General features: G+C 43.6%; 1 protein-coding gene across 1 annotated transcript in view; it reads right to left on the bottom strand.

Moving 5' to 3' along the window:
* Positions 1–13,286, bottom strand: part of SCARA5 (scavenger receptor class A member 5) — a 521,618-nt gene that overhangs the window by 28,049 nt on the left and 480,283 nt on the right. Inside the window, exon 9 of the mRNA XM_068280108.1 lies at positions 1,489–1,683. Coding sequence (XP_068136209.1) covers positions 1,489–1,683 — 195 coding nt within the window. The remainder of the gene's footprint in view (positions 1–1,488; positions 1,684–13,286) is intronic.

Below are 13,286 nucleotides of genomic sequence, written 5' to 3'. Positions count from 1 at the left end.
TTTTTATACAACTGGGGGACCGCAGGGTCCCAGGCTCTCTCACTGCCTGGAAACCACAGCGGCACCCCGGAGGGGGAGGCTGGGTGGCGTGGACGACCCCCCCCCCAAGTGTGGCCAGCGCCGGGGAGAGCCATCTGCACCCACCTCCCAATATTAAAAACAGGCACTTACCTTAACGTCCATTGCGTTCTGCTACATGCGCATTAATTTGGGGGCACCACATGAGAAAGGAGAGAAGCATGGGTCACCCCGAGCTTTAGAGCTCAGGGCTGGCTCACATACAGCACTCCAGAGGGGGGGGGGGGGGGGGGAGGACAGGCGCACTCACTCCAGGGTTCACACCACCAAGGATACAAACTGCACAAAATGCTTTCCATGAGAAAATTAATGCGCATGTAGCAGAACCCAATGGACGTTAAGGTAAGTGGCTGTTTTTAATATTAGGAGGTGGGTGCGGACGGCTCTCCCCAGCGCTGGCCATGCTTGGGGGGGCAGCTGCGCCACCCAGCCTCCCACTCCGGGTGCCGCTGTGGTTCCCAGGCAGCGAGAGAGCACTTTGCAGTATTGGTTTTTTGACCCTGCATAGTTTGGCATGCGAAAGCAAATGCATATTTGCATGAGCATTGCCTCATGAATAGCCAATTAGGCCAGATTTGCAAAGCCAGACTTGCTAGGGTTAAACTTGGTGTTTGAGCACGCATACATTTTCTCATGGAAAGCCTACTTCTTCTTGCTTCAAGGTTGAGGCACGTACTCTATTAGATAGATAGATGCGGCGTATGCTACGACGCGGGTTGGCTAGTATATTATATTTGATCACTTTATGGCTGTCTGTTATCATTGATGACCTCAAGCAGATGATAAGACTCCTCTCAACCTGAAACAATCAAAGCTGAGCATTGTTTCTCAAGAGGCAGGAAGTGTAAATAATGAAGGTAAAAACCAGCTCTGGAGTGTGAAACCTTGACATTCTTACCAATGCCTATTTGTTTTTAAATCTATGATTCATTTCTTTCTTTTTTTTTTCAAAACAAAAATAGTTTTATCATTTATTTTCAATATTGTTACTAGCATATTTTTAGTGATAAAAGTTTGGACTTCTTATACCACGATATTAGCTTGTGAGCAGTGATGCCAAAATGCCAATATTCTTTTCACATTCGTTGTGGCACAAAAATAGTGTTAAATAATGTTTTTGATAACATAAAAAACAGTTTTGTTGTTTTTTGTAGTTTTTTGCGAATTTTCACAGTAAAATATAATGTTTTGCCTTTTTTTCAGTAAAAATTGTCGCGTTGAAAGTACTGTTTTCCTCGTTTTCACACTGTTCTCTGTAAAAATATAAATTTTCATGGAAAAAATGCCAATATACAAGCTATTTTCACGAAAATGTTCTCAAGAACAAAACTTTTCAGACTTTGGCTAAAATTTGCAAGCAACACTGTTTGTGAATGATTTATGCTATGAATGCCGTAATGGACGCCTTACCTTGCCCAAACCTGGCCGTTCTGTAGACTTCTTCGGCACCTTTGTAGCCCAACATACGACAAACTACATCACCATCTTTCTTATCCCAGCCGTCATCGCAAACTGTTCCCCATCGCTTCTCGTGGTAGACCTCAACCCGACCTTCATGAGGACCAGACCCATTCACCAGCCGTACCACACCTTCCTCCGCCGACCCTGGAAAACAGCAAGCCGCAATAGGTCAACTGTATGCTAAAGCAGGCTTGTCAGCCACAAAATCAACTTCCATCTACCCACTGCTCTGTGTTTATTATGCAGTCTACATCCTGACCCTGCATGACAAGCATTCCAATATAATCATAAATGTTTCTGCTGTAATGATCCTTATCCCAGCCATCCTGGCTCTATTTTGGTACATTGCCGAGGAGATGGAAGCTTGTCATCTTCCCTCCCACATTCCTGCTCCTCACTGATTGGCTGAGGGCAGTCCAGTGTTACTGGCTGAGGCTGATAAGGGTAATACACCTCACCCCTCTGCAGAAGCTCCTGAAATACGATATATGTTGTGTTCACGTGTGTTTACAAAGCAAGCTAGATGTGACAGTGCAGTTTCTAGGAGAAAAAAAAAGAGTAAGGGAGGAAATTACATCAGGATTGGCTCCAGTCAGACATAGTAAAGATGAAAAATGCCTGGAACAGTTTTCTCTTTTTTTTATTATATAAAATTCACTGAAATTAATATGTTATGTAAGGAGAACAAGTATATATATATATATATATATATATATATATATATATATATAATTTTTGTTTTTTTCCTGGGATAGTATGGCTGTCCCTGCTGCATTAAAGTAAACGTCCAACTCCAACAAACTGTTTCTGGTTGCGTGCAATGGGCCTAATCCACACTGGTTCAGATAATAGTTGGGTTGGGTTGTGGTTTCTGCATCCTACCCACTTCAGATCAGCTGCCCAGAACCACATACCCACGAGAACACGTGCAGTCTAGCAGGCATCTGTCTTAGGTTTAATAAACACCCCCCATGGGGATTGGGAAAATTATAACTTCTCCCTTTTATGCAAGTGATGGTTGTCCCCATTTCAACCTCCCATAATTTCTGCAGTATTCATTCAGCATGCCAGTGCACGACTATTACTGAGGTCCTTCAGTAGAACCATGATCGACAAATGCCCATTCAGCTGCTGATTATACCAAGGCTGTGGAGTCAGTACAAAAATCTCCTCAGTTTATGAAACCTCCGCCAACTCCAGGTACCCAAAATGCCTCCGACTCCTTGACTCAGACTCCTTAGTCTAATATTTACCAGCGGATTTTGTCAAAAAAATCATCCGACTCCCACTCCTCAGTTTATAAAATCAACAACTCCGACTCCAGGTACTAAATATGCATCCATCTGAAAATGGCGCCTGCGAATAATGGCGCACGGTGTTGCCGCTAATCCGTTTGCCGCTTATCGCTATTTAACGTTAAAGCCTTATTGTTATTTAACGTTAAAGCCTTATTGTTATTTACCGTTAACACACAGAACCCTCTCTGTACCTAACCCCTAAACCCCCCTGGTGGTGCCTAACCCTAACCACCCCCTGGTGGTGCCTAACCCTAACCACCCCCCTGGTGGTGCCTAACCCTAACCACCCCCCTGGTGGTGCCTAACCCTAACCACCCCCCTGGTGGTGCCTAACCCTAACCACCCCCCTGGTGGTGCCTAACCCTAACCACCCCCTGGTGGTGCCTAACCCTAACCACCCCCTGGTGGTGCCTAACCCTAACCACCCCCTGGTGGTGCCTAACCCTAACCACCCCCTGGTGGTGCCTAACCCTAACCACCCCCTGGTGGTGCCTAACCCTAACCACCCCCTGGTGGTGCCTAACCCTAACCACCCCCTGGTGGTGCCTAAGCACAAGACCCCCCCGGTGGTGCCTAACCTTGACAGTGTTACATTAAATCCATTCCCCGTTTTGCAGTTAAATAACGTCTGCTGTTTGGCTTATGTAGGGTGCTATTGATAAATAACGTTAGTGTGTGCCGCTATTGATAAATAACGTTAGTGTGTGCCACTATTGATAAATAACGTTAGTGTGTGCCACTATTGATAAATAACGTTAGTGTGTGCCACTATTGATAAATAACGTTAGTGTGTGCCCCTATTGATAAATAACGTTAGTGTGTGCCACTATTGATAAATAACGTTAGTGTGTGCCACTATTGATAAATAACGTTCGTGTGTGCCATTTTTCTTCTTTTTTCCCTGTGCGCCATTATTATGCAGTACTAACGATAAATAGCGATAAGCGTATCTTTTTAATGCGGCGCCATTTTTATGCATAGGCGCTGTGCGCCATTATTCACTGATCCCCTAAATATGGCTCCGACTCAGACTCCACAGCCCTGGATTAAACCATATTGTTCACTACTTCCACTGGAAGGCTATGAATGGTGGCAGATCAGTATTCAGCTGGCTGGAAAATGAGTTGCATGATTGAACAGAATCCTTAGATTGTGTTGTGTGCATGAGTGTGTGAACAGAAATGGGCAATCAGGAATCCCTATCCTAATGGGAACCTGGTGCAGTCTGAACCCATTGGAGGGCATTCCATCATTCTAAAAAAAATGTACATCCTGCAAAGTTTTCTGTAGATCCCTATGGTCACCTGACCTATCAGAATTTCCATATTTCCTGTCCTGACAGGAAGGGGATAAATCTCTTTAACAAGGACAAAAGCAAAAACATGAAAAACCATTTCTGTGATCCAAAGTTAAAATCCCAATTAGATTTTCATTGCTATTATCCCTTCCTTATGGTCTCTAGAAGCACCATTATAGATACTAAAGCCCTTTTGGTTTATCTCAAGAACAGGAAGCATAGCTCCCAAATGTCCCTTTTTCAGAAGGACAGTCCCTCTTTGGAAACTAAATCCCTCTGTCCCTCTTTCTTCCTCATCATGTGTCCCTCTTTCACGACTAATGTACACAGTAAATCCTTATTTTTACCCTCTGCAGTGTAGCTAAGGAGCTATTTGCCCCAGTATTCATTTTACATTGGGACCTCTCAAGCACTCTGTACATATCACTTGACATGGAAGACCAAAACCTGCCAAGAATAGCTGCAGTGTCAACAGGATTTAAGTAAGAGGAGGGCAACAGTGTAATAATGATTATGACTAATCGAAGCACATATAAAGGTGATCATTATCAGCAAAGTATCAATGAACAGCAAATGCAGCACATAAAAGTGGAACCATGATTTTGATGGTCCAGGTGTCACATCATCTGCAATTCTTTATTGCCACACCACTGCCAGTGAGTGTCCCTCTGGTTGCGGGCCTCTAAAGATAATTGTATTGGACACAGGAAAAGGCAATGCGTTTCGTGGGACCTGCCCGCTTCCTCAGGTCTACAGTCTTATGGAGCTGCTTGTCTATAGGTGCTCCCAGTCAATGCATGAAGCTGCATAAGACCTGTACTGTAGTAAGCAGGCTGGTCCAGCGAAACATGTCTTTTTTTTTCCTGTGTCCAATAAAATTATGATCTTTAAACCTCCTACCTGATGTAAGACTGTTCCATTACCCATGTTTACCCATTGCATACTACATTGGGGTGCATTCTCCCATTTTGTTTACAGTTTTCTCCCAATCCTACCCCCCCCCCCCCCGCCCCCAGTTGTCTCCTGTGATAATTATCCAATGGTCTTTTTGTGGAGGGTTACCCAACCTATCCTGTAGAGAATACTTAATCCGAGTGGAGACTGAATTCACCACCTGCCTGATACTGTGGTTGCCTAATAGCAACCCAAGCTTGTAGGTAGCATTTGTTTCACACATTATTTCATTGCCCGGAAACACTACACTATCTGGCGCTCCTGTTGTTTCCTGTTTCCTTTTTCCTCTCCTGGTTCCTGAGGTCCGTCACCCGAATTTCATTGACCAGACACCCCTCATCACTTTCTATATTGCATCATTGAGCAGAACCCCTGTCCATTCTTAATGCTGCTGTGTCCCTCTCAGAGATATTCAGGCTGCTGCCACCTCTAAGGTAGCTTCCACGTCACACCTTTTCCAGGCACCAGCACTATGGGATGGTGAATGATGTAGAACGGCCTTGCAGTGACAAGCCCATACCTCCCAACTTTTTGAGATAAGAAAGAGGCACACTTAAGCCACACCCCTGCCACACATTGGTCCTTTCTATAATGGTTCATTTTCCTTCATATTACCGCTTTAAAATAATAAATAAATCAATTTAAAGCATGGCAATAAAGTTTTTAGAGTTAATTAAACACATTTTTTCAGTAGAAAAATACATATATTTACATAGATCTGTGCATCAGTCCTGAAAGAGGGACACATGAGGAGGAAAGAGGGACAGAGGGACAGGGCTCCCAAAGAGGGACTGTCCCTCCAAAAGAGGGACAGTTGGGGGCTATGGACAAGCCAGCTGCACAGTAAAAGAGTAACTGTAACCAAGAATTAAACTTCATCCCAATCAGTAGCTGATACCCCCTTTCCCATGAGAAATGTATTCCTTTTCTCAAATGGATCATCAGGGGGCCTCTGTATGGCTGATATTGTGGTGAAACCCCTCCCACAGTGTGATGTCAGGTCCATGGTTCTGACATCACACTGTGGGAGCCTTGTTGCATTGTGGGAAATAACAGCTGTTTCCATCTGCCAAAAAAAGCAAGCAGCATCTCCTTCCAGTGACATCACCTGCCAGCAGTAAAAATGTCACCATGTGATCAATGTCAGAATGTAAATCAGGGAGAGGAAAGATCTTACAATGAGCAAACACTGACTAAATCATTTATACATAATTATTGTAAAAATGAAGAACTTTTTTATCACACTATTTTCACTGGAGTTCCTCTTTAACAGTAGAGGGGTGGTGTATAGAAGCTGCAGGATAGACGGCCCTACAAAAAAAAAAAAATCTGTGGCTGAGAATAGTGGCGCAAGAAAATAATGGCACAGAGAGACCAAGAACCCTTTTTTTGCAGGTTTAGAAAATGAATGTAGCACAGGAAATACACTACAGCTACAAATCAGGTACTGTATGAACTTAGTCCTTCAGGTGACCTCATGACTAATCTCCAAAACAAGCTTATTATGCTAAATTGCTACACTGCATGTGATTGTCAGAGATTAGATTTCCAAAGAAATATTTGATTTGATGGCCGTTGGGACAATTTCTGCAATTCACTGATTGGGTAATTGAATGATTTGGATAATAGAAAAGATTGCAACTTGTAGCATACTTGGATGACTTTGTTCAAAAACAATAAACAATTGTCCTTCAAGTCCTGCCTTTCAAAAAATCTAGCAGTGTGGTTTCAGAATTGGAAAAGGCAGATCCATTGGGCAATACGTGAAATCGAAAACTGTTGGCTAGAGCCCACTGTAATGTACTGGACAGGTACACGTGCTTGGTAGATACCCCACCCATAGACACTGGGCTGTCTGGTGTGTATGCCAGAGGGCATCTAGTGTTCGGCCCCTGGTGTTTGTCACATGACATAGAGAAGACATGCGGAGAAGAGGACACGAGACACATGAGAGGGGGCACACCGCCAAACACGTGAGCGTTAGCTCCACTGTCAACACTCTGCACCGGTCATCCCCAAATTGAACACCCCTACCACTGCGCTACAGACTGCTAATGTTATAGAAAGAAAAAAAGGAACACAGCCTAGGGCTTGGCATCGTACATCAACATGTTTATCTCATGACATCACTTGTCAGGGTCTGGAAGACTTTGTTGCAAAACAGGGATAATCCCTTCAAAAAAAGGGACATTTGGAAGATATAACTCTGCTGTCCCCCCCCCCCCCCCCCCCTTCTTCCCACAAACCTTTCAGTTTGGCTTTGGCTATTGCTGCCTCTGACCAACGATCTCTGCTAGTCAATAAGTGTAGAACAATATGGAGTATGACAGATGATTATGACTTTTTTTTGCTGTTGGTATTGCTGTTGGTATTGCTGTTAGCGATTACACAATGATCTATCCCTCCCAAACTGGCTGATATCTGCTATCTAACATTCACTTATACCTCTGTCACATTCCCCCAACATGCCGTAATCATGGAGACGATACATGTGTTCTGAAGATTCTGGACATTACATGGTGAACACAGACTAAATGAAAGCCATTTGGCTTTGACAGATGCACTGCCAGCATGGGCTTGCAGAAGATCTATCAATGAGACTTTTTAAATATTCATTTGATTGTTTTGTGATACACTGTTACGTAATGGCGGTATGTCACGAGTCTTGTATGTGCATTGCAAGTCTTTTTATATATAACGATGGGAGGTAGAAGGAGAGAGGAGAGGAATGCAGCCCTCTGTCAACAGGACTCCTTCATAGTTTGCCCACCCCTGACCTACAGTGCTGCCCATAATTATTCATACTGTATGTCCTAGATGGAGATAAAAAATCTGTGTATATTTATTATAGAATGATACATTGTATATATTGTCAATTTTAAGGGTAAAATTAACCAAAGTACCCAGGAAAGGGTAACATATGAATCATAGGAAAAGTGTATAAATTCTAGCAATGTTTAATCACTTCACCACTGAGGGGGTTTACCCCCTGACCACCAGAGCAATTTTCACCTTTCAGCGCTCCTTCCATTCATTCGTCTATAACTTTATCATTACTTATCACAATTAAACGATCTATATCTTGTTTTTTCCACCACCAATTAGGCTTTCTTTAGGTGGGACATTATGCCAAGAATTATTTTATTCTAAATGTGTTTTAATGGGAAAATAGGAAAAATGTGGGAAAAAAAGTAATTATTTTTCAGTTTTTGGCCATTATAGTTTTTAAATAATGCATGCTACTGTAATTAAAACCCATGAAATGTATTTGCCCTTTTGTCCCGGTTATAAAACCGTTTAAATTATGTCCCTATCACAATGTTTGGCGCCAATATTTTATTTGGAAATAAAGGTGCATTTTTTTCAGTTTTGCGTCTATCCCTAATTACAAGCCCATAGTTGTTCCCTCCTGACATAAATATTTAAAAAGTTCAGTCCCTAAGGTAACTATGTATTTTTTTTTATTGTACATTTTTTAATTTTTTTTTAATTACAAAAAAAAAAAAATTTGGGAGTGTGGGAGGTAATGAGTTAATTTTTTGTGTAAAAGTAATTTATTTGTATGTGAAAAATGTGTAGGGTGTAGTTTTACTATTTGGCCACAAGATGGCCACAGTAACTTTTTGTTTTACTGCGACCTCCAAGCGTCCTTCCGGAAGCTTGGAGGAAGTACTTGGAGGCTGGGTAAGTTTGTATCTTTTTACAATGATCGGGCTGCCCATCGGAGAGCAGCGGATCATTGCGGGGCTAAGATCAACGAACGGGAATGGATTTTCCCGTTCATTGATCTCCGGGCGAGCAGGCGGCGGCGTGTTTACTAGCGGCGGGCGTCGTGTTTACGAGCGGGAGCGCGGGCAGCGGCGGGAGCGCGGAAAGTACGGATTTCTCCGTCCCTGGGGGTTAAAGGATGGAAAAAGGGACGGAGAAATCCGTACGGGCGGGGGTAAAGTGGTTAATTAATTCTGGCAAATGTGGGAGATTAATTATGGTATTTCATTTTTCAGGTATGGAATGAGTCACTATATTAGTGTTTGGTATCCACTTATAGGAAATATCAGTGCATTTTCATTCTATTAAAATAAAGGTGGTAAATCTGAGTCAACGTAGAGGACACACGCAGTTTGTCTCAATACTGAAGCCTCGGAGGTCTTTGTCCAGCTCAGGGGGGCTGTCAACCCCCTCCTAATGGCTGGAGAATATAAGAACGTTTGCCTGATGCCAGGATTTTGGCCTTCTATTCACCATCTCAAAATGAGTGAGGTCTACATGAGTCCCAGAAGGTCATTTACAGTAGGACTCCATTTTCCAATGGACCTCAAAAACGCAGTTCCACTGTAACCCAACGTTACAGATTACCCAGCAAGCTCATGGTGAACCAGAATTCCTGGTAGTGTGCAAGGCCAGCACTACCATAGAGGCAAAGGGGGCAATTGCCCTAGGGCCCCAGAGCCTGTAGGGGCCCCCAAGGTGTCTCCCCCTAATTTACTGTTGTTCCCCAATGACCCTGCAGAGTCTTCAGGTGAGCCAGGTGGTGTCAGCCCCTTCCTCAGGGTCCTGAAAATTTGGCTGCAATAAAGGGTCCCTACTGCCGATTTTTTTTATTGGGAGGGGGGGTGTCTATTGAGGGGTCCCGGGGTTAATTTTGCCCGGGGGCCTCATTGTTACTAGAACCAGCCCTGGTAGTGTGTAAGGGGCTTAAAGGGATCAACAAGCCTTCTGTTTGTAGACGTGCTGGAGTATCTTCTGTGGCTCAATGCAACCATCACTCATACCAGTTTTTTAGTAAGTCCGCATTTCCATAGGTCCGCATATGATTTAGAATGAAATAATAACCTAATAGACACGAGACATGACATTTGGAGAGCAGACACATGGGCATTTGCATTACTAGCCTTTGGACCTTTGTAATACATTCTTATTTGGCATCAGAACAATGTGCACTCTATTTTATTTTGGCCTGGATTAGGAATGTCTCTCCATTACAATACAATTTATGGAATATATATAAGTGTTGGATCTGAGAGCTCAGCTATAGGGCAGTTAACCAGACCCTACGGTTTATTTCTAAGATGAATAACAGAGTGTTTATGCTCTTTGTCGTTTGGGGTCTCATCAAGAACCCTTTGAGGCCAACTACCGAAAAGGTATTATGATGCATCTTGCTTTTATTATTGCAATAATATAGCATCAGCAACTTCTGCAGCATTTTATAGAGTACATAGTCATGTCATTGTCTCTCTTTTGAAGAGCTCACAGTCTAATTATACCATAGTCATAGTCTAAGGTTCTATCGTATTATTATTATTATGTATTTATATAGTGCTGGCATCTTCTGCAGCACTTTACAGCTACATAGTCATGTCACTGATACGAGGAGGAGGAGAGGAGGAAACAGGTGATGTGAGAGGGAGGAGGAGAAGGAGAGAGGAGGGAAAAGGTGATGAGAGAGAGGAGAAGAGATAAGAGAACAGATGATGTGAAGAGGAGGAGAGAAGAGAGGAGGGAACAGGTGATGTAAGGAGAAGAGAGGTGGAGGAAGAGATGGGAACAAGTGATGTGAGAAGAGAGGTGGAGGAGAGGAGGGAACAGGTGATGTGAGGAGAAGAGAGGTGGAGGAAGAGATGGGAACAAGTGATGTGAGGAGAAGAGAGGTGGAGGAGAGGAGGGAACAAGTGATGTGAGGAGAAGAGAGGTGGAGGAGAGGAGGGAACAGGTGATGTGAGGAGAGGAGGAAATGGGTGATGTGAGGAGAGGAGGAAATGGGTGATGTGAGGAGAGGAGGAAATGGGTGATGTGAGGAGGAGGCGAGAACAAGTAATGTGAGGGGGATGAGGAGAGAGAAGAGGAGGGAACAGCCAGGTGATGTGAAGAGGAGGAAGGAACGGGTGATTTAGAGAGGAGGAGAGAGAAGGAGAGGAGGGAACAGGTGATGTGAGAGGGAGGAGGAGAAGTAAGGAAGAGGGAACAGGTGATGAAAGAGAGAGAAGAGATAAGAGAACAGGTGGAGAGAAGAGAGGAGAAAACAGGTGATGTAAGGAGAAGAGAGGAGGAGGAGAATAGGGAATGGGGGATGTGAGGAGAGGAGGGAACTGGTGATGTGAGGAGGATAGGAGGAAACAGGTGATGTGAGGAGGAGGCAGGAACAAGTTGTGAGGAGGGGGAGGAGAGAGAAGACGAGGGAACAGGTGATGTGAGGGGGAGGAAGGAATGGATGATTTAGAGAGGAGGAGAGAGGAGAGGAGGAAACAGGTGATGCGAGGAGAAGAGAAAGGAGATTTGATGTGAGGTGGAGGAGAGAGAAGGAGAGATGGGAACAGGTGATGCAAGGAGAAGAGAGAGAGGTGATGTGAGGAGGAGGAGAGAGAAGGAGAGGAGGAAACAAGTGATGTGAGGAGAGAAAAGGAGAGAAGGTAACAGGTGATGTGAGGAGCGGGAGAGAGAAGAAGAAGAGGAGGGAACAGGGGATGTGAGGAGGAGGAGAGGGGAGAGGAGGGGACAGGGGATGTGAGGAGGAGGAGAGAAGAGAGGAGAGGAGGAAACGGGATGTGGTGAGGAGAAGAGAGAAGAGGAGAAAGGCATGTAAGAAAGGAGGAGAGGAGAAGACATGTAACATGATGAGGAGAGGAGAAATGATCTCAGTATGGGAGAAGAAATTGAAAGAGAATGTAATGAAATAACATTAAAGATGGGCAAACACATGTAAGCGTATTGTACTTGTACTTGTTTATATATCATGTAACTGAGCAGTCTTCTAATGACATGTAGACTAGCAGAGCAGCGTAATGTATTCAGTATTTATTTTCACGCTGGGGCTGGTGAACAGAGCGATGTGGAATGCTAGTTGGCTGCAGGGTCTGCATTACACATGCTGGAGCTCTGCTGAGCCTGGATGGAGGCCAGGGACTGGAATGACAGGAATCATTAGACTGGCCACAGCAGCAGAGGAATCCGCTACAGGACTATTAGTACAGAAAAGCTAAAGAGGGGCTCAGTACATGGATACAGTGACAGCTGCCATGACTTTCCATCAGTCAGGGAGTCAGCTGGATAAACAAGCACATTTCTATTGATCTGATGCTGCTATGCTTCAGGAGAGATAGTGTTAGCAGACATCTCTGGTACAATCTTCTTCTACCAAATTCCATAATAATAATTTCGGGATACCTCCCAGTGTCCTCAGGTTTATTATGAACTTAAAACACACCTGAAGTGAAAATAGACTTATGAGATAATTAATTGTATAGAGTTAAAAAAAAATCAGTTATCTATGCAATACAGCTACTCTGGGCTATTCAACCCACAGTTTGAGGGGAAGGGGGGGCACAACACTGTTTTCTGAAGCACTTTAACCGCCAAGAAACAGCAAGAGACAGCTTGAGATATTTACTGCACTTAAAAGACAGAGTAGGGATTCTAAACTGCAACTGTGACAGAATGATGCAATGCTATAAAAAAAAAAGCTACAGTATATAACTGAAAATAAAAACTCTTTTCTTTGCTACTAATGTTCTATTCAATATTTGTACTACACATGCAGTTCATTATCTCATAAGTTTTTTTTTCGCATCAAGTTTGCTTTAAGGCCTCTTTCACAGTGGGACGTTGCGTTTGATGCAATGTTAAAGTCACACAAGGTGCCCCTAACGCAGCGCATGTAGGTTATGAGATTGGACGTTATTTTGCACTGTGTTATGTGTCTCTTGGTGCGCCGTTTTCATCGCATACTGATGGAACGAAAACGGCGCATGTGTTACATTTTAAAAAGAAAACCTTACTGAGCATGTGCAACACACATAACGCAGCAAATGTATTGCTAAACGCACAGCCTGCAGCACTTTCTAAATATTGCAACACGTTACACACAATGCAACGTGTGCACTGTGAATGTCGCACAGACTTTGTATTGCTGTGCGTTAGTCTGCGTTATAATTTTTTACAACGTGCGACTTTAACGTCCCGCTGTGAAAGAGGCCTACAGGTGTCCGTGCATCACTCGTTCTGACACCAGATCCACCACGTGTGGATATGAGTTAACTGGCCAATTTACTTTATCATGCAATCAACACTGCACATAGTTCATAGGCACTGAGACAAAGTTTGATGATGGAGGAACACAAGAAAGCTAATGGTGAATACTAATATTAACTACCATTAACTAATACTAACTGCTCCCTATGCTCCAGGGCCCCATAGCAGCT

This window comes from Hyperolius riggenbachi, chromosome 4 (assembly GCF_040937935.1).
Source record: "Hyperolius riggenbachi isolate aHypRig1 chromosome 4, aHypRig1.pri, whole genome shotgun sequence".
Classification (NCBI taxonomy): Eukaryota; Metazoa; Chordata; class Amphibia; order Anura; family Hyperoliidae; genus Hyperolius; species Hyperolius riggenbachi.
Note: the sequence above shows the minus strand (reverse complement) of the source record. Positions and strands in the feature narration are given on the sequence as shown.